We start from the raw sequence: 21478 nt of genomic DNA, 5'->3' as shown, positions 1-21478 counted from the left end.
ACGCGTTGTCCGCGCTCGAAAAGGATGGCATCTCTCTCTCTCTCTCTCGCTCGCTCGTTCGCTATCTATCTTTCACTCTCGGTCGACGATGCTCAGGAAACCGTATTGCTCATTAGCATCCGTTCTTCGCGCGTCGCTGTACACGCACGGTCGCTCGCGTATACATATGTATACGCCCATATCCGACTTACATAATGTCTCTCTTCATGTTTATAAATACCCAGGGCCGTGCAGGGCAACGGAAAATATGGAAACCCGCGTACGTCGCACCACGCGTACACACGACGCCGATAATAATTGTACCCTTTGACTATCGCACGTTGATTGCTTCATTCTGTCCGTCCGTCGTTATACTGTGCGACGAGGCCGATTCGTGGTAATATCTACATCTGACGCGACGCTACGGACGACGACGACGACGTGCCGTTAATTGCCCAGACTCGCGGGAATCGTACGCCAACTCGGTCTCCGCATCGTTCAAAGCGCCAAAAGTGACGAGACGAATGGAACGTTTCTTTATCGTTCATTTGTCGCTTGGAATCACTTAGTGGCTCGATAGTTACAACACGATAGGTAACGGCGGCGCTTCAAGTTTGCAGCCGTCAGAAGAAACGCTTCGTAGGTTAGTTCGAGGAGAAGGACAAGATCGCACGTGGAATAGTTCGCTATTTCCCAAGGGCGGAAAGTTCCGAAACAGCACAAGGCGCATATGCGCTCTCCTATCGTCTATTAACGGCTCTTGAGAAACCATAGAGTTGCTCCAGAGAGAGAGAGAGAGAGAGAGAGAGAGAGAGAGAGAGAGAGAGAGAGAGAGAGAGGAGGAGAGAGGAAGGGAGGAGAGATAGTGTGTAGGTAGGTATCTGCCGTTAACTAACCATCGTACTAGGTATAATATCAAGCTCGATGCGAACACGAACAATGGCCGATCAGTGGTGGGCCGTTGGCACGTGAACGTGGAAATTGTCCGATTCGGGTAAAGTGGGGATGAAGTGGGAGGAAAATTGCGAGAAGCAGCTGTGATCCTCTTGTTCAGCCTCTCGAACAAATGCACGTGTTTACCAAATCTTGTGAGAAAATCAGACACATAATAAGAAGGTTCAAGGAGCAACATTATACGCGCGGTGTTGAAGACAAGAATGACATCTTCTGCCTTCCGTCCTTTTTGCAAAGTTCGCGCTATCAAAGAAAGTACACGAAACAATTACATCGACTCATCGTCCGGCAATTACAAGTCTGATCGAATAATAGTCAAATAGTCGTAGAGAGTTCTTAAAGAGATGCGCATACAAAACGAGCTACCTAGCAATCGAGAAGGCTGAACGGAACGGAAGTCTATGGAGACAAAAGCAAAGAGGAAACATAGAAAGAGAAGACGTCCTTACATGCGTCGAAGAGAGAGAGAGAGAGAGAGAGAGAGAGAGAGAGAGAGAGAGAGAGAGAGAGACACAGAGATGGTGAAAGTTGGCTTGCAGGAGAGGTAGGTAGGAGTGGTATGTATGGAGAGAGAGAGAGAGAGAGAGAGAGAGAGAGAGAGAGAGAGAGAGAGAGAGAGAGAGAGAGAGAGAGAGAGTGACTCACCAAGTCGTGGGTAGTAGGAAATCCTCGATTGGATCGACGAGGAGGAACGAGCAAATAGGTAGTATTCGCTGTGGATTCTGGGAATCGCAAATTCACCGGGGATATCAACAGTATCAGGGGAAAATCAAACGACGAGATACGAGGTAGTCGAAGTTAGATTTGGCCTTAGTCGCAGTCACAGTCGCAATCGTACAACAATAATCGTCATAATGATGGTAATAGAATACGATAATTGATTGTACGGTAATAACAGCGTGTACTCAAAGTTAATCAAAGAGCTAACTAAAGAGCTAATCAAGGAATTAATTAAATAGCTGGCCACAAGTCAACGATGTAATCTATTTCCTCGGAGGCTCTCTCTCGCGTGAGAGAGAGAGAGAGAGAGAGAGAGAGAGCAATTCAAGTGTCATTTTCCCGGCACCAAAATGAACCCGTGGACATATTCACCGCGAATGCTCAAGAAAGTGATTCACGTTCTATTTCGAGAACTTTGCGCTTTGTCAAAATTTGTCGAATCCGCGTAAAAATACTCCGTACAATTCGATTGTATCGAGACTTTGAGGCGTGTCGCTTCGTCAAAGCAAAGAATCGGGCGATGTTGAGTGAAAATTACTGCGCTACCAGCGCATCTCTTCGTCTTCTCACCCCTCTCCCTCCCTGTCTACTTGGAAGTACAAGTGAAAAATGCGTGGGAATCCCGCTCGCGTGCGCACATTTTCCCGTACTGTACCTCTGGAAACCGCGTAAGTGCCTGCAGGTATAAACAAGCACTACCGAGGAGAGCGAGAGAAGACGGTGGAAAAGGGCGAAGTTGGAGAACACGGTGCAACCCTCGGATTGAGAGAAGAGAAAGGGAAACAGAGAGACCGTATCTTAGCGGTACCTCCTCTCTCGGAGTTCCAGGGGGCGAATGCAAACGACCGTTGAGCGAAGGGGAGCAGCGCGGAGCAAAGCAGTCGGGGGAAGAGAGCGAGGAGAGCCGGAGAGAGAAAGGAAAGTTTTCTGGACGCTGCTGGAGGCTGCCACCGCGCGCGCGCGCGCGCGAACCCTTCTCGTGTCGATCTCGTTGTTCGTCCATATACACACGCTTCTTACATAACGGAGAATCTTTTGCTCGGTTGCCGTCGGAATCGATCAGATGAGAGAGGATGGAAAGGTGGAGGAGGATGACGAGACGAGATGACGACGAAGAAGCTAGGCAGGCTAGTTACGATAAGCGAGAGCAATTTTGCCTCCGTGAGTCACGTATCGCTCGCAATAGCGACGAGTCGAATCTGTCCGAAAGAGCCGTACACACATACGAGTATAAGTAGCAGTGCTCGACGACCCCCAGCAATTCAACCCCGCCCCCTCCCAGCGGACACAAAGATTTCACAATGCCCTCCTCTCCCGTGGACGAATGCTCTTCCATCGACTGGCCACTTTCCCGATATCCTCAGTGCCGCTAACGAGGTAAGTTAATCGGGATGAGTCGCGGGATTTTCTCGTTCCTTTGACTCCTTGATCGTTCCGTTGATAACGCTCCGCAACGTTCTTAGATTCTCACATTCAGAGATTGGATCGATAGGTCCGCGATTGTACGCGATATCATCAAGTCTCTAGTCTCAGTGACGTTTTACTCGGTAGCGCGTAAGAGGTAGAGAACATTTATTTAGTCTCTCGTGTTCTCGTGATCTCATTAGTCGTCCTCGCGGTAAACGTTGGCGCATTACACCGCCGAGCAAGATCGTCCGCGAGAACCGTAAGCGAGCGGTAGTCGAAGTATAGTGCGACTTGCAGCAGCCGTTCACGGAGTTTATTTCCTGCTTATTTGAGCAGGTCGTTTATTACGGAGTGTCTAATTATATAGCGAACACATAGATCGGTTTGCAACCGGGATACGCACTGTACGCATGTAGCTGCTGCTGTTTACACGTGCGAGCTCGTCTTGTCACTGTTTGGCTAACGCAGCATGCTAACGAACCGCTGCTCAGCACATTAATGAGTCTACACCTCGGCCGCAGGCTGATTAGTCTCAATGGTTACATCCTATTTAGTTACATAAGATGGGAACCCTTAAGTAGGAAGTATGACGCATTCGCGAGACTAATGGGAAGAACTCGCGTTTCCTCACGCGGCGTTAATATCAGCGTCAATTTTCGCGAAATTTCGCGGTTTGCCAAAAACGTGAAAAAAAGAAAAGCTTGTTCAAGCTGGGGAATACATGAAAAGAAGATGCAATATTCAGTTCAATGATTGGATAGATGACGACTGTGCAGTTTTATCGCGCAATCGACGTCAGCGTTGCCGATTATCATTTATCATTACTAGTGTACTATTGGCGCTTGCACGCCTATGTAAACGCAATTAGCGATTGTATCTCCGCGATTTTGTTTCCGTCTTTCGGTATCGCGTCGAATCATTTTTGCGATTTTTTTCCCCCTCTCTGTTTCGCACAATATTCGCGCGCGCGCGCGCTCTCTTTCTCTTTCTCTCCATGTATTTGCATCGTGTCACGCACTCTTCGATCATAACCGTTTCTCGAGCCGTGACAAACGGGGAATTTCACCGTCCGTTATTTCGCTTGCCACACAAACCGCAAACGACCGATTCATCGTTCCAAATACTCCGTTCGTCATCGCGCGTGCACTCATAGTACATAGCGTGCACACGCACGTGCGTTACGTAAGGTACACACACACACACACACACACACGTTCGGGGGAGATGACCTTTTACGACGGTGAGTTCGCGCGTGCCTTTCGTGACGAGACGCCGTTCGCGATTAACCCCGATGATATCTCGGACGATCCTTAACGCGGCCGTGGAAAATCGATGGCCGTCTCTCTCTCTCTCTCTCTCTTTTTCCCCGTGACTCACTTCTTCTCACGTGCGGCCGCGCGAGTTACGAGCGGGTTGTAACGAGAGAATTATAAGAAGTGGCGATTATTCACTATCCGCATGTACGCGCGCGCGCGTACGTGTATGATTATAAAAGAAAAAAGAGAAATATTTGCCAAGAGTAATTATTTTGCAGCGCAATTGCGCGGCCGCAGCGTTGCCTCTCAACGGCAACTTTTCTCCTCCGTGTAGAAAAGTGTCGCAACGAGCAAAGTGCCCGCGGCACGAGGTCGACATATCGCTCGCGTGAAACTCGCGTGCGCGCGAGTGCGGGCGTTAATCGCGACACATTTGCACCGGTGCGCGGCCGTGCGCTCGGCTGAATTTGGCCGCGCATCGATGCGCAACGGCCGTATATGAACCGTCGGCGCCGCCGAAATTCGCCGCGAGGCGTAATGAAGTCGGCCACGCACCACTGCGCGTGGTTCCCCAGCTCCGTGATGCTCGCGGAGAGAAGCGGATATCTCGAGAGATGCAAGCGCGATGTCGAGCAATCTCCAGCGTTGCGTTGTGGAAGCGATTTTATGCTCCTCTGTCTCTCATCACTGGAGAAAAGAAAAGAAAAGGAAAAAAAAAAACGAAACACACAATGACGCGGGCATGCACGTCGTTCGCTCGCGATAACGCACGTACGAGTATATGCATGTCGGCGCGGCGGCGGAACAACCGCGGTGCATCATACACCGCGCGGTTCGAATCACGTAAGCGATGATGTAACGTGGGCGCGAAGGAGCAATTAGATTGCCTCGCTGTCTCGAGCGCGCAAGCCGCAACGCGATTATTAACGCCCGTTCACCGCGATGCAACCGCGACGAGGCTCGAAGAAACGCGAGACAGAAGCGAGGCAGAAGCGACGAATTCAAGCGGAACCGGAACTGGAACCACGAAGAAGCTCGCCGAGAGCCTTTAAATTCGCGGGATCATTTTACCGGAACCGGAATCGGAACTTGAGCCGCAGCCTGTTGCGGGATCCTTGATGCTGTTACCGAACCGGTCTTTCTCCAAGATGTTTCAGGACTTTTTGGTCCGCGAGCGATAACGACAAGTTCTTGCTTCTCGCGCCAGCCGGAACAAAGTCGTATACTTTGCGCGCGGGGCAGGACATCCTTGTTCCGTTTCTTTCTCTTTTCTTTTCTCTTTCTCTCGAGCGAAACTCTGCGTAATTCCGCGATATTTCTCCTTCCCCCCCCCCTCTCTCTCTCTCTCTCTCTCTCTTTCGGCGACGACGGGATGCGAGCGGGTTACGAAGGGTCAAGGTGCTCGTGATTTTTTCATTCGTCGCTTCTTCGTCGAGCGGCGGTCTATACACACGGAGAGAGAAAAAGAGAGAGAGAGAGAGAGAGAGAGAGAGAGAGAGAGAGAGAGAGAGAGAGAGAGAGAGAGAGCGAGAGAGAGAGAGAGAGAGAGACGGGGAGAAGGAGAGAAAAAAAGACAAGAGAGGACGGGAAGTCGTGGAATACAGGAATCCCTGTCCCTACGTGCAAGGAAAAAGAGAGAGCTGTAGGGGCAGAGAAGGCGACGGGATAGAAAGAGAGGACGGAGAGGAGAACACGAGAGAAAGAGAGAAAAGTCGCTGACTCCCTTTCCGTCTTTCTGTGCCCCCCCCCCTCTCTCTCTCTCTCTCTCTCTCTCTCTCTCTCTCTTTCTCGCTAGAATGAATAATTCAGTGCAGGCGCGCATTGTTGGACGCGCCCATGTACAGTCCCGTATACACGAACTCACGAGGTGTGCCAGGAATGAAATTGTCTGCTAGATGTAGCCAGCGAGAGAGACCTCGAAGAGATCATTCCCGCGCGTTAGCGCACGCGTTCACCGGACGAGATCGCGCGAAACGCGTCTGTTTCTAGTAACCGCGAAAATTTTCCGAGCTTGTATTTTCAGTGAAATTGCCGTGGGCAGCCAGATGGGTTATGGGTTGCTGCCGCTGATTATCGTCCATTCTACCGCGATTGGTAATAAAAATTAGTAATCGCTAAAATCGCAATGTTAATTTCGCGCTGAGGAACGTCATTAACGTCGCATCGAGTCGCAGTGACTTATTCGGAAGAATCTCTGATTCTTCCCGACGGAGAAAGGCGAGCTTCTCCGTTTTCTCGCGGAACCACGACCCACCGTCGGCGCACAGATTGCTCGCATATCATCCGTCTCTCATCCGAGGATGCCGACTTGCGTCTCGAGGAGGGAACATTCGGGAACATTACGCGATAAGGTAATACCACTGGTTAAACGCCGTTATCGCACATTCGACCGCGTTGACGAGCCGTAAACATGTACGATTCGCGTGTAACGTCAATGCATTATCGCACCATCCTCTCGTCCGAACCGTCCGAACCGTCGATCAGGATTAAGAAACGGGTCAGGGATATGTGCTAGACCCTTTTTTTCTCCTCGCCCTATTCGAGAGTTTCGCTCTACGCCCCTCGCGTGCTCTCGATTCGATCGAATCGCGAATCTGACGCGGCGGCAGACCCGTTCAAATCTGAGCTGAGCAATAGTCTGAAAACCGTTTCTCCTCCTCGTCCTCCTCCTCCTCTCTAAAAGACTTACCTATCTATTACTCAATTATTATTTCGCTTGGTCTCACGCACGCTTGCGGCAAATACGCATAGAGAACGAATATTGACGCGAGCAATAACTCATCGTGCTTCCGGGAATATTATGTCGTTACTGCGTTGTCTTGGATGCAGAAAAGTGAACCGAGGGACACACACATCTGAACTCCGGCGACGAACGCTGTAAACGTACGATTTGATCATTCATTTGCGCGAATCGCCGCGGGTAGTCCACGCCTAATCAAGCCTATGTGCCTCGAATAGGCTTTATCGCGTTTAACGCCTGCGATCGTTTTACGCACGCGAGAACGGGGTTAAGGTCGAAAATACTAAGTTAACCACCAGTGGCGAGCGCATAACCTTCCCAAGATAGACGTAAGGCCTGTTTACGCATTACATAAGACCAGGTCTTTCGACAAACGTCAACGAAATTTGCACTTTGCATCACACAACGAAGGGGAAACGGAAGAGGAATCTTGATAAATTACACAAATTTGAAAAAATAATCTCGAATATCAAGACGATCGGAACAGAGCTTGAAAACGGTAGGAAAACGGAGACGAACTGACGAGGAAACCTGTTCTTCGTCCGAAAATCTCGGAAAGGTTAATATTTTTGACCAGCGGATATTAGGGAAGTGACAGACGTGTTAGGGGACGAGAGTACCGAATAAGACAAATCGATTTTTCGCCATTTCGTTAGGCGGAAACCAGACGGTCGGCCAACAGCTGCGGACTGGAGAGAGAGAGAGAGAGAGAGAGAGAGAGAGAGAGAGAGAGAGAGAGAGAGAGAGAGAGGACGCGCACCTGGTTGTTTATACGGGGTGGTCCTCGTAACGTACGTGCGCGCGATGCGACGTTCCTTTTTCCGCTCGATCAAATACTATTCTCCCTCGATCTTCGTGATCGCCGAGTATTAAGTCAGGTCGATCTCTTACATTCGGCGGGCGCGACATCGGACCACTCGTGGAGCTCGCACGACGTCAGATGCGTCTCGAGGAGAGAATTTTACGCACGAGTTTCTCGTCGAATTTTAAACAACCATCACAATTTTCGACGTATAATACAATCACAGTTTGTTTGTACACGTGAAAAATCATTTCTGAAGCTTCTCGATCGCCCGATCTTTCTCATCTCCTCTTGCCTGCTCGGTGGCCGCCAAATTGCGATACTCGCTCGCGCTAATTAAGATCGCATTATCGTTCGTTCTTCTGCCTTCGCGGCTTGCTGGCGGACGTTTCGTTGCGCGTTCTTGACCATGACAAACGTGTGCGCTCGGTCAATCGCACGTAAATTCGCGCGCGGGCGAGAAAGCAGAGGATTCTTTTCCCTCCTCCTCGAGCGACGCTCTTCTACGAGGACACCCTATATGGACATCCCTCAACGGCAGGTAACGCGTGTATATCGTTTACTAACGATAACCGAGTAAAATCTCCCTTCGGGAGCATCCGTACGGGTTCGTATGAGCTTGCTTTGGCTTCAAGCCATATACGTCAAAACGAGAAGCGGGAAAAAGAGAGACAGAGAAAGAGAGAAAAAAAGGGGTTAGAGAGGGGAGATGTATGAACAAACAGCTGTGCGCGGCCCCTTTTGCGGAGCGCCTTTTAAAACGCAACTTCGTCGTTGCTGCGAGAAATTCTCCTTCTCTCTCTCTCTCTCTCTCTCTCTCTCTTTGCCTCTGTCCTCAGGAGAGGCGTCCTCAATCTTTATTCTGCAGGACTCAACTCAAGGATCCCACTCTTTTCGCGCGCGGAGATATGAATGTTGTGACTCGAGATAGACGACGATAATCAAAGGCGCTTCTTAACGATTTGTTCGCTTCGCGAGATATGTAATCGTGGTGGTGATCGAGTGTGCTTCAATGAACGATAAACGAAGAAGCCGCGATAAGCGATAAACGTGTTAACGAAAATCACGTGGAGTCGCGAAAACGTGTCGAGTGCACGTGTTTAAAAACGCGCTCGAAATCCCGGCGACCGTTTTGAGCGCGGAGAATAACGACGAGTGAAAGAATTTCTTCCGTTCGTTACGAGACGAGAGAGCTGCTTAGTCGACACCTTAAAGTGAAGCGCCTTTGATTTCGCGAGTTGCGACACGTGTCGCGGATTGAATCAATGTCGAGTACAATTGTAAAGCCGAATCCGAGAATATGGACCTTTTTCTTTTCTTTTTCTATTCTTTTTATCGCGAAGCAAACGTTTTCTATGTACGACGGCGACGTTCTTCCCGCGTCATGTATTTGTCTCCTTAACTTTGCGAATCTCTCTGAATTTTTTTCAAAGTTCGGAGCTACACCCTTCTTTTCCATCTCTTTGCGCCTTTTATTCCAGTTGGAAATCTAATTGAAAATTCTTCATTTTCCACTCGAGAGATCTTAGAGGTCTCTCTCTCTCTCTCTCTCTCTCTCTCTCTCTCTCTCTCTCTTTCTCCACACGATTCTCTCGCTCGATTGAACGTACACCGGGCGTAACAGTCGATTACGAATTTCACGGTGTGGTCGAGAGCACGAAAAAGGGAACGATAATTGGCCGCGCGTGGTTAAATCGCGCGCACGAGCGCCGGTCATCGGCGCGACAAGCGTAATTCCCGGCAATCAGAGCTCGGTGCGTCTTTTGCGGGGAATTAAAATGCCTGTCGTCGAGAGCACGTGCTAGTCGGTCGTTAAGAGACCGCGCGCGTTTAACTCGTTGGACGAGGAGCGCGCCGCGCCGCGCCGCGCCGCGTCGGCGGCCCTTCGAATATAATTACGCGCGACGACCGGCGAACGTTAAGCTAGGCGTAGCCACGATTTTAAAGGACAGACGTGAAACGTTCCGCGCGCCTCGATGGGTCGCCGTTCGCGCAAGGGTCCGATGGTAATTAACCGCGGTTTAATCGATTTTACGTTTCTTCTCGACTTCGTTCCGCGTACGAGATGCCGACGAGATCACGATGTAATCGCCTCTCTTTAATCGAGACTCACTCATGACGACCTCTGCTTCGTCATAAAAATATATCATTTCAAATTTTTCCTTTTACGTTTACATTTTTGGACGTGTGATTTACAGCCCGTAACAAACTTGTACTAACGACATTGCCATCTGCGTAAGTTTGGAAATATCGAAACATTTTCTCGTAGATTCTTTCAATTATTATCGCCGATACATCCAAGTGAAATATGGATTCTGGATACGTGTCAGTATACTGAGAATCGCAGGTGGTGGCCACCTGGCGCATACGTTTTAAGAAACTGTTTGAGCGAAACATCAAATATAATTGGAGACGAGCAATCTGATACACGCGACGTATCCACGAAACACGGCGAGCACAGAGGACACACAGACAACGTTGTTTCAGAGAACGACGACTCCACATATGGGATCTACCTATCTTACGGCGCAGAAATGACGCGATGAGTAACCGCGGTACTGTCGCTCGTGGGAAAATGGAACCTTTTAAGATCGGCTGGTTCCTCGTGCGCGCGTATAACGGATCGCTCTAGGAAAATGAATACACAGTCGGGCCGAAGTTACAGTTAATGCTCTCGTTTCGCGTTTTACCGTGCGCCTTTCTTCCGTCCGTTCCGCAAACTGCTCGTTTACGTGTTCCACGTCACTCGTAGACGCGGTCAGGATCTTTTCAGACTCCACCGAGGAGAGGCAAATTTTTGCAACATCATCGCACGTCTCTTTGCTGTTTTGTGCTTGTTTTACGAAAAATCAGTTTTCATTTCTTTTCTCCTCTCTTTATCGCAATGAAAATGCCCATAAAATGCACCCGCGATCCTTGGCCGACTGTCAGGGGAAACGAGAGAAAATCGAAGATATCCGCGTCGGCTTTGCTTATCGAGAGAAAGATGAAAGAACGCGCGCTGCGTTCTTTCGGAACGAGAGGGACTCACCTGCGACAATAGCTTTGGGAAAGTGTGCGTGTGCGCGTTGTGCCCGGCGGATCGCTCCGAGCCGGGTCTCTGTTGCTGCTGTTGCTGCTGCTGCTGCTGCTGCTGTTGCTCTTGCTGTTGCTGCGCCGCGGCCTCCGATCTGAGATCGTGCCTCCATCTCAGTACCCCCATCATAACCGCGGTCGCGTTAAAAAACGTCTCTTCGTTCTTTCTCTCTCTCTCTCTCTCTCTCTCTCTCTCTCTCTCTCTCTCTCTCTGTCTCTCTTTCTTTCCCTCCCGCTCTCTCTTTGCCTTTCTTTCTCACGAGATCGATCGATCGCTCAAACTCACGAGGTGAGTTCGCGACCAACTCTTCGCCGTGCGGCTCTTCGCTCGGAAATATACGTACTCCACTTCCACCACGTTCTTCACTTTCGATCCACTCGGCCGATCGCTCGCGAGAGTCCTCGTAGTAAGCGAAGATCGCAGGGAGTCTCGTCTTGAGCGAATATACCGTGGAGTGGATGGAACTGACTTTTCACCTGGGGGACGCTTGTAGACACCGTCTTCTCGCGAAAAGAGAGTCCCTCGTTTGCCGCGAGCACAATGTATGTACGTGTTGTGTCGGAGGATCAACGACACCACATTGAATGTCTAATCTCGCTATCGATATTAATATCGAAGCGACTCGAGACGCGGTCTACTTCACTCGCGTCAGCTGCTCGCGCGGCGCGTCGGTTTTGCGCGCGTCGAATGAAAAAGTCCGTGCGCACGCACGTCGCGCCGATTCTCACGTGAAGGTCTCGTGTGCGCAAAGGATCTTTCCGTTTTCTCTTTGCCCTACGATCGAGGTCCGACTCGAGGCAAGTTTCCGAGCGGCCGGCAAAGTTTCTCTTTTCTACAGAGTACTCCCGCGGCCGTCGTATGTAGGCGCTTCGTCGGGAGGGAAAGTAGTCCCGGTGAGAGAAGCGCGACAGCTCGCGTTACAGCGTCCGGTCGGGCCTGAATTCGGACACCGTTATTCCGAGGTGATCCCTGGCGACGATCGCGTCGCCGATCGCGGTAGCTGTCATCCTGCGCGCCACCGCCCGACGAATATCACGCCGTCGCGAGAGCGCCGACGAGCCCCGCGTCGTTCTCGCGTCGTTGTCGCGGAACTTCGTTATTGTCGCCGCTTCGTTAAAAAGAACAAACAAAGAACGCAAACCGCGCGTGGCCGGCGTCGCCAAGAGACCGCGCGGCGTCCACAACCTACACGCTGCAACGCTCGCGAGTGACTGCGCGCGTGAGCCGGGCGACGCGAGAGAGCGCATGCGCTCTCGCTGACTACTCGAAACCTCGCACAGTGAGCGCAGAAGCGCGACTAAGCGCGGTCGGCGAAGCGTCGCGCCGCGAGCTGTTCTCGTCGTCTCGACAGTGGCGGATCGAGAATTTTATGAAAGGTTACGCGAACGATCGGAGAGCGTTGAAGGAACACGCGTGAGAAAAATTGAGGCCAACGAAAACTTTATATCCTTGTAAACTTTGTCCTGTCGCTCGTCGAAGGAGACGCGCACGCGATCGCTCTCTCTCTTTCTCTCTCTCTCCCTCTCTCTCTCTCTCTCTCTCTCTCTCTCTCTCTCTCTCTCTCTCTCTCTCTCTCTCTCTCTCTCTCTCTCTCTCTCTCTCGAGTCAAGCCCGCGAGACTGACCTCGCGCTCTCAAAGTTGAAGTCGCTTCGGGTTGGAGAGAATCGTAAAGATCGCAAATTGCACTCTTCCTTTTGAACAATTTCCGGCAGAGCCCACGATGAATTGAAACGTTTTTTCACCGTTGAACCATTCTTTTAAGACAAGACAAGCGAAAGGGTAACATATCGTCGGGAGGATATATTGAAAATAAATGTTTCGGCAACAGAGTGAACGCGAAACGAAACGATTTCCGACAGTTTTGACGGAATTGCCTGGCAATTTAAAGACGGGCACAAGCGCTCACGGGGAACCATGTCGCGTTTCTCATGCGTATGTTTCACGCGTATATTAACTCGATGTGAAATAACCAGTTCCTAATTCGAGGAAAGCTCGAGAAGGAACAATGTTGCACCCAAACCCAAGTGCTGTTCTCTCCCTCTGCATCCGCCACTGCACCGTCGTACACCGTGCACCACCCGTCTCGCTCTTCTCGCCCGACAAACCTTCCCGTACCCTCCCAATTCCCCCCGTACATCCGACCGTACAGACGTCTTGCCGTTCTCAAAGCTCCCACCACCATCGTGCCTTAAACGTTGCCATGGTCGCGCCATCGAGTGCGTAAACTCGATTCTTCGTGAAACGGCGCTACACGGCTTCTCTCTCCCTCTTTCTCTTCGGTCAATTAGGTCAGACCGAACATTTCGACATTTTATGGTCGTCTTCCTTTATGGCAGGTCCTCTTTTCGAGGCGACATCGGTCGTCATCGATCGCGTCCAACGATCCGTATCTCATGTTACATTTTTTGAAACTTTGGACTTTTTTCGATAGGTACGATAAGATATGGTGCGGTCAGCGTTGTGTGAAAATTATTTCGTTTCCAGATAGGAAGACGCGCCATCGAAATGTTCTACCCAGTCGATATGACAGAATTTTCTTTCCCCTTGACGACGCCGAAAGTCACCTACACGAGACATAGTGGATACACTTATCAAGCCTTATCGAGAACGCGTTGTATCACAACGATGATACTTTGCGGTCCTTTGCGGTCGGTCACATAAGTAAGATTTTCCTTCTTCTCACTTGCGCCCGGGAAAAAATGCAAACTGACAGGAAACAGCGGAAAGGTTCCCATCGATCTCAAGTTCAGTGCGTCGCGACGCGCTTCGTGATCGTGGCTTCGCGTAACGCGCGGCCTCTCAAGAGCAAGGTGAACCCCCGGCTAGCATGGTAACGACAGGTGGTACGGAAGGTGAAACCAAGAGGAAACGGACGGTGAATTTGTGGTGTCCGGAGAGGACGAGAGAGGGGGAGGGGGGAGAGAGAGAGAGAGAGAGAAAGAGAGAGAGAGAGAGAGAGAGAGAGACCGGATGTCCTTTCGTGGTCGACTTATTTCGTTGTCGGTGACGACGAGAGGCTTCCCGTTTCTTTGTGTCCGCGTGTTCTCTTTGTTTCGTTATTTCGCCCGACTTCCTGCGCCCGAAAACTTGAAAGCGTCACAGTGTATTTGCCCCCTTCCGCCATTTACATACGCGACCCTCCAAAATCGCACGCTTCGCGTGCGATCACCTCAGCAACAATAAACGTGCGCGCATTTCGACCGGAACAGACGAATCTCTGTATGACAGTAAGAGAGTTCTACTAAAACCGAATCCAACGACACGAATGTCGCGCCATTTGTAATGCCGATTTACAATTACTAGGTGAATCCGGTCGGTTCGTTCAAGGGGCGAACAGAACCAAATCGAATATCCAAGCCCGAAATACACTCGTGCGATCGATTCCGCTTCGCTTTGATACACGCGATAATTACACAATGATCGCCAGGAAGCGCGGTTAACCCATGGAACGGCAATGTGGTTACGACACCGCGCTTAAAATAATCTCCCATTCGGGAGAGGAGGATTAGGAGGTCTGCCTAAGTAGAATCAGGAGATTAGAATTTGACCGAGTGCATCGAAGCGCGCGAGAAGAGAGCCGACAGCTTCGATAGTCGAAAATGCTACGGCCGAGTAAGAGATATCGATATCGAATGCTTGTTTTATTTTCCAACCGACCGGGTTTGGTCAGCAGATAATGAGTGTTAACGAGTCGCGGCAGCTGCGGCCGATTTCAATCGCTATTAATGGGAACGAGCGCGTTCGTTTAACAGAACGCTGGGCAGTAACTGTCGGTTAGCACAACGAGAAGAATCGAAGGTCGGTGCCCTCGAATCCATGTCCGCGTTACATATTCGCGATATAGTACGATGAGTTGCCAAGAGCTCCTACACTTGGTGTAAAATCGGGAGAAGATCGCGCGTTAAATAAACAGACAAGAAATTTGGGAGATATTTCCGATGGGAGAGAGTGACGTTTCTCCAAGTCGATTCAATCTACTCGAATTTGAACGAACGTGGAATGACTAACGTCGCAAAATTGCTGTGCAAAATCAAAATCTTTCTCTATCTTGCACGTCTTTATCGCATGTCCGATATAATCTGGTACAAATAAAAAAATAAAAAATAAAAAAAATCATTGGTTTCTCAATAATATCTGTCTTTTTCCTTATATTCTCACTTTTCGCACGCCCGCTACGTTTTTTCCTGCGTTTTTGCCAGTCGCACTTCACAAAGGAGAGCGCAGTGACGACTCTCGCGGGAGGAAGAGAGTGCCCAGCGAAATCTACGATCTTTACGGTCGCTGCGCAGGGCACAAATCTCGAAATCTTTCCCCGGCCGTCCGTCCGTTCGGCTGCACCACGACGGTTCCAAGCGGCAACTTCCGGCGCGTTTACCTGGCAACCGGAAACACCGCGTCTCCTTCCCCGCCCTTACTACTCTACCTAGTTATCTACGCGCGACGTGTCTCGTTTTACAGCGTCAACCATGCGTTTCGGTGTCTCGTTGTCCGGCTATGATAAAATAGTTATTTCGTAATTATTTCGAGATTATTGTGTGACGAATATTTCTCAAAATATTCGTCACACAATAATCTCTTTGGCCAACTCTTAGATGTAACAAGTGGTGGTAGCTGGTCAGCACACTGACAGAGACATGACTGTAATTCTTTTCTTTCTCTCATTGCTAACTGCAAAAAATACGAGCAAGACGTGTGAAAGTACTACACATTTCCCCGATGATTGCCTGTGAATTTTATCGATAATTACTAAATTTATCGAAAGTAATGGAATTGTTGAAAAAACGCGTTGAAAAACGATGACTGGGGAGACATTTCTTCATCATTTCGTCGACATCATCTCGACCGTGGATCGATGCAACGATTTGACGCTCTGTTCCGTTGCACTTCGCCACGTATAATCGTTCAATTCGAATAATTTTAAATATCAAAATTTTATCAAACACCGAATCTAAAATTTTACAATTTAGATTGCTCTTTTCATTCGAACAATATAATATATAATCACACCTTGCGTATAAAAGTAACGCTAATATTTTTCTTCTACAGACAATAAGGAAGATCACCGTTGTTACCGACCTCTACTTTATCGCGAGTTGATACGAGTGCACATTCCTGTATGCAACGTCGACAACGGAGCTTTCTCACCGCGTCCCGATCGATACACTCTGCTTTATCGGCGGCAAAAAGAAACATTGACCGGTCAAGAAGATGCAAAGCGAATACGAAGAACGAACACTGGTAAAAAAGAGCGAAGGCTTCTCACGAACTCGCGAGACGGGACGGCTACATGTGGCACGCAGATGATTACGGGTTCGTGTGTAGAAATCCGGATTCACCGAGCAAGAAGGCGAACGAATACAGCATGCAATAATCGTCAAATGCGGTTCCCATGTGCGCAATTTCCTGCAGACGTATACTTTTCTTTCTGTCTTTCTGTCTTTCTTTCTTTCTTTCTTTCGCACGTTCGCGTTTTTCCCACGAGTGTGAAAGTCGCTCAATTTTCCCCGATTACGAAGAAAGATCCGGCAAATTGCCGTGTCACACTGACACGTTAAACGTTAAGTATGACTGACGGTTCGTAATTACATTACTAAAGCCTTTTGAGTTAAATTTTTATTAAAATAAAATCCAAATGAGACACTAACTTTGGATCATTTATTTTTGGGCAACTTTACCGTTACCGGTGCCTCGCGATATTGCGATACGCGGTGTCGCTTCTCCAGTTTCTGTACGATCGATAAGACATACAGCGAAAAAACTGGCCTTAATTACGTTGGAAGCGAAACGGAGCGCGTACCGACCGTAAAATGCTGCTCGGAATTTTGCAAAGTTTCGCGGTTCAATTTTCCTTTCCTTGCTTTTCAATTTACCTAGCAGTTAACTCGCTTACTTTATCCGGCTGTCGATCCGCAAGAAACGCGATAACGATCCTAGTGCATCCCGGGATATAATTTCTTCTCTTGCGATTCGATCTTCCGTCGCGCGATCCATCGATCGATTCGCGCAGTCGAACCACATCTTGACATTTCGGACCCGTAAGGAGTCGAACGAGAGGAGAGAGATCCTCTCTGTTTGTCGCGTCGGTTCGGCACGTGACTGGTGCAATTTTCCTTCCAGTGGAGCGAAAACGCGGTCCCGCGGTCGCGGATAAGACGCGGCCAGCCAGTCGATCGGAAATCAAGCGCGCGGCGCGTCGTGATCGAGCGATTCGTCTTAAGTTTTTTCACTCGCGTCCCACCAGCCGTGCCGGATCGCGTTGTTCATTCATCCTCCTCCTCCTCCTTCTCCTCCTCATCCTCCTCTCCTTCTCCTCCTCCTCCTTCTCTTTCTCCCGTTTGTCCATTCATCTCCGGCTCGTTCGCGCGCGAATGAGCATGGGCCGTCGTCCCGACCGAGTGAGGTCCGTCACGCGAGGATTTACACGAACGACTTTGACGATCATCCGTCTCTCTCGATGCGAAAAACGAGTGAATTAAAAGCATTTGCAAATGGAGGGAAAAGGTGCTTTAATTTTTGCGCCAATGAAAAAACAGGGCGCTATTTTTCGTTTTAACCACGTGTTATCACAATAAACGCGAGTACGCGCGCTATTTGAAAATTAGATTTCGCGTTATGAAAATATAATATACTCGCGTGTCTGTGAGGATAGGATGGAATAAATTTATTTCTTGATTTCGTGAAACGTACCGGCTATTTTTTACGGGAAAATTGATAAGAATTTTTATATTTTTTTTCCTTAAAATAACCTCGTTTTTTTTGCTTAAAATAATCTCGTACTCGATGTGACAATAATATAGCGATTAAAAATGATACTTGTTGTGTCATTGTGTGTGTGTGTGTGTGTGTGTGTGGGTGTGGAAATTTATACGTATACAATTTTATACTAATTTTCTATAAAATATATAAAATATCATTTCCATGTAACGTTAATTTAGACATAAATAGCAAAATGAGATCTCTCTCTCTCTCTCTCTCTCCCCCCCCTCTCTCCCTCTCTCTCTCTCTCTCTCTCTCTCTCTCTCTCTCTCTCTCTCTATCTATCTATCTATCTTTATTTTCATGTGGGACCTCGATATTTAACAGACTGTCGGGTAAATGTTGATTTCGGCACGGCTGTTGATTTCATCTCGCGCGCACTTGAAGAAAGAAAACTATATATCGACTGTGAAAGCGTAAGACAGAAGTGAAATGTTATGAGTTTAGATTCGGTCCCCAGTCTCGTGCGGTCTCCTCTCGCTAGTCGCTCTCGCGGTGATTAAACGCGTGAAATTAGATAACGAGGGGTTAATGGCTTTTTTTCCTTTTCGGGAGATATACGGGCACCGGTATCGTTGTTGTAACCCGTAAACGTAATGCCACGGATAGTCGTTTTCAATTGAAACGACCATGTGAAGAAATATAATCTTACCAATTATTATGAATTTCCACATACCTGAGAAAAGTACGACGGCAGAACGCAGCGTTGATCGTCGAGACGCGAACTTTGCACTCGCTCGAGTAACTCGAACAGATCCTGCGTTGTACTCTGCAACAATACGTTTTCTCGAATGACGCGAGCGAATAAATATTAAAGAGTACAACGGTGCTCGAGTACTATGACTTAATAGTTATCAACGAGAGGACATCGAGAGGACATTTTCGATGGATCGATCGGACGATCGCATACGTTACTGAATATTTATCGATATGGTTACTGGTGATGGTATTTAGAGGAGCCGAATAACTTTCCTAGATGTTCCGAATAAAATATTTTCTTAAATTTCTCTTCCCTTTCGGAAACAGTAGGAATCAGCAAGAGCGCGAAAAAATTCGATATAATGCCTTTATTTATTGTACCTTGACTTTCTCCGGGTTGTTGGCACCTTGCACATCCTGCCTGTCATCTTCCACGTTGGTGGTGGCTCGTCGCGATTCAGGTTCGCAGTATACCGATTGCTCCAGCTGCTGCCTCCTGAAATTAAACGAGTCACGGACGATTAGTACACATTCTTCGTATAAATCGAAACATCTTAATAAGCGCATCTTTGAAAAGCCCAATACCTTTCTCTCTATTTATAGATACAAGACAACGACGTCTTTGGACTCTGTAAAGTACTTCTCGTCTTCTCGTCAGTCTCAAGAAGAGAAATATACGCCTAATTTCCAACCTATGTATCTCGTTTGAGACCAACAAGGTCCACAAATACATTTCTGATCGGAAAGCCGTGGCACAGGTGTCATTAATTAATGACATCCTAAATCGAAGAATAGCCATCGACTCGCACGCGCAAACACGTCGTCGGCTGCGCGTCGGCTAAAAATTTCTCGACGACTTACGACTCCCCTCGTTCCCCGGCCTATTTTACAAAGAGCACGAGGTTAAACACGCCGATGAAAAAATCTCGCTTCCTCCGGCTCGCGCCGGAAGAGAAAGAGAAAGAGAAGAAGGCCGTTTTACGTTTTCAAGTGCACGCTCCGCTATCGATCTAAGCCTCAGCATGGCGCGGCGTGGCGCGGCGCGGCGCGGCGCGGCGCAGCGCGATCCCATAAGGCAAAGTGCATCATTACCAGGCGTACAAAGAAATAGGCGTATTAACATATTCCGCCGCGCGCAGGCGGGAAAGGGATGTAATAACTCCATCGTAACTTACGCGATATTACGAGACACTCCTCCGGCGTAACGATATCGTGCGCGCGCGCTACGACGACGACGACAACGACGACAACGACGACGACGACGACGACGACGACGACGACGACGACGACGACGACGACGACGACGACGACGACGACGACGACGACGACGACGACGACGACGACGCGTGAATAAATCTTAAAGTGAAGCACTTTGTGGCCTCGACTCGCGCAACGGCCATTTACGGCGGAAAACTCGCGGTAAACAAGGTGCGATAAATAATGCAGTTAAAGGGTAAGAGTGAAATACCGTCGGCGCGGCGAGCTGCGCGTTATACGCGTCTCGTGTGCGTGCGAGATGCGTAATCCCACCTCTCGTCGTTGAGATAATGCCGCGTTATTATTGAACCGGACGAATTAATCCGCCGGGCGAGCGATTTTTCGACGGCGAGCGACATCGATAATATCGGCCGTGCGATTCCGAACGGCGCGGCGCCGCAAATAGAATGTAACGATGTTGTAAGGATAGTTTAGCTTCGACCTAGGTGTGTTATCGATGTAGTATACTACATAGAGAATATAGAATATTACTATAACGCAATGTGCTATATGTTATACGTGTTGTTATATATAGCGCTGTATCACTACGATACAGAAGCTTATAATGCAGAACACACACAAGGATATGATTAATTTCCAGGAAGCCGTTCCGCGCGCGTTTTCCATCGTGAAAAATGTTTAACGTTAACGAGATAAGGAGTTACCGGCAAACGAATAGATGGACGGACGGACGAACGAACGACCTTTCGGCAGCTCCACGCCGGAGAGAGAAAAATGATACCGGATTCATTAAGATGTGTGTGTGTGTGTGTGTGTGTGTGTGTATCCGCGTGTGCCGCGGCTCAAAAGGCAGAACGCGCAATTTTCTGAAATACTCCGGGTATAAATTCTAATAAGGCACGGAGGTACTGTCGAATCGAGCCCCCAAGTAACTACACGGAATGCTCTTTTCTGCATAACGCCGCGGCTCTGACCGCGAGACGAGTGCTCGAGCATCGGCGGCGTAAGCAGTTTCCCTCGTTCAAGCCTTTTTTTACAGCGCGAAAAGAAATGCCAAGCGTCGAGGAGGAGGAGGGGAATTTTTCATTCGGAGTTTCACTTTTTGATTTTCATTTCTCATTTGATTAATTCCATTTACAAACAGATTAATAATCTATTTGTCTCGCGGATGCGGCCGCCGCGGCGCTTGGCTTCGAGTGCCTCGAGTAATATCGCCGTTTGTCCGAATTTGCCCCAACGTGTATCAATCCTAATCCTAATCTCCAAGTCCCGAAGCGAGTACTGTGAGGAGGACCAAGGACTCTCGAGGAAGTCTTGATCGAGGGTAAGAGGAGGTCGCGGCGAGAACTCTGCGTGAGTTGAGCTACGCCACTGCATCCATTCCAAATACTCGCTGACCAAAACGCAACGAGCGCGACCGAGGCGCAATAAGCAAGATAGCAATTATCCAGACTGTGTGCCGCAAAGAAATAATCGCTTCGTACGATCGTATTTCTATCACGCGCGCGCGAGCGAGCGCGAGCGCGAGCGCGAGCGTGAGCGGAGAGAGGAGGACTCGCCTCGCCGAAGGATCAGGAGAGCGCACGAGAAAATCACGCGCAAGACGTAAAGCGCATGAACGACCGACGATTCATCGGTCATTCTTCGAAACTCAAGGACGAGCGGCTATTCTATCTCTCTCGTCTTCTCTCCTTCTCCCCCCCTCCGCCGCTCTTTGCGAGTCTCGATTTTCGAGCCGCGAACTCGGTTCAGCTGCGCTGAACGCTTGTCGAGAAAACTGAAAACGTTTGCGGACGCTAATGTCGTGTAAATCGAGACATTTGCTCTCGCGACGAAACGTGTCGCGTTAGCTGACACGTATAAAACTGGC

At 49.1% G+C, this 21478-nt stretch overlaps 1 protein-coding gene across 6 annotated transcripts in view; it reads right to left on the bottom strand.

Annotated features, from left to right (window-relative positions):
* Window positions 1-21478, bottom strand: part of LOC105181381 (rap1 GTPase-activating protein 1) — an 89315-nt gene that overhangs the window by 18122 nt on the left and 49715 nt on the right. For 5 of the 6 annotated variants that reach the window (XM_025302882.1, XM_025302883.1, XM_011138120.3 and 2 more), the window contains 2 exons: window positions 18772-18886; window positions 18368-18460 (listed from right to left, as the gene is read on the bottom strand). In XM_025302882.1, the coding sequence (XP_025158667.1) occupies window positions 18368-18460; window positions 18772-18886 (208 nt within the window). Of the gene's footprint in view, window positions 1-10889; window positions 11139-18367; window positions 18461-18771; window positions 18887-21478 lie in introns of those variants that run through there. The other variant, XM_011138121.2, reaches the window with a different exon arrangement.

This window comes from Harpegnathos saltator, unplaced genomic scaffold (genome assembly GCF_003227715.2).
Source record: "Harpegnathos saltator strain DR-91 unplaced genomic scaffold, Hsal_v8.6 scaffold518, whole genome shotgun sequence".
NCBI lineage: Eukaryota > Metazoa > Arthropoda > Insecta > Hymenoptera > Formicidae > Harpegnathos > Harpegnathos saltator.
The sequence above is the reverse complement of the archived record's forward strand: the minus strand, read 5'-3'. Positions and strand labels throughout refer to the sequence as shown.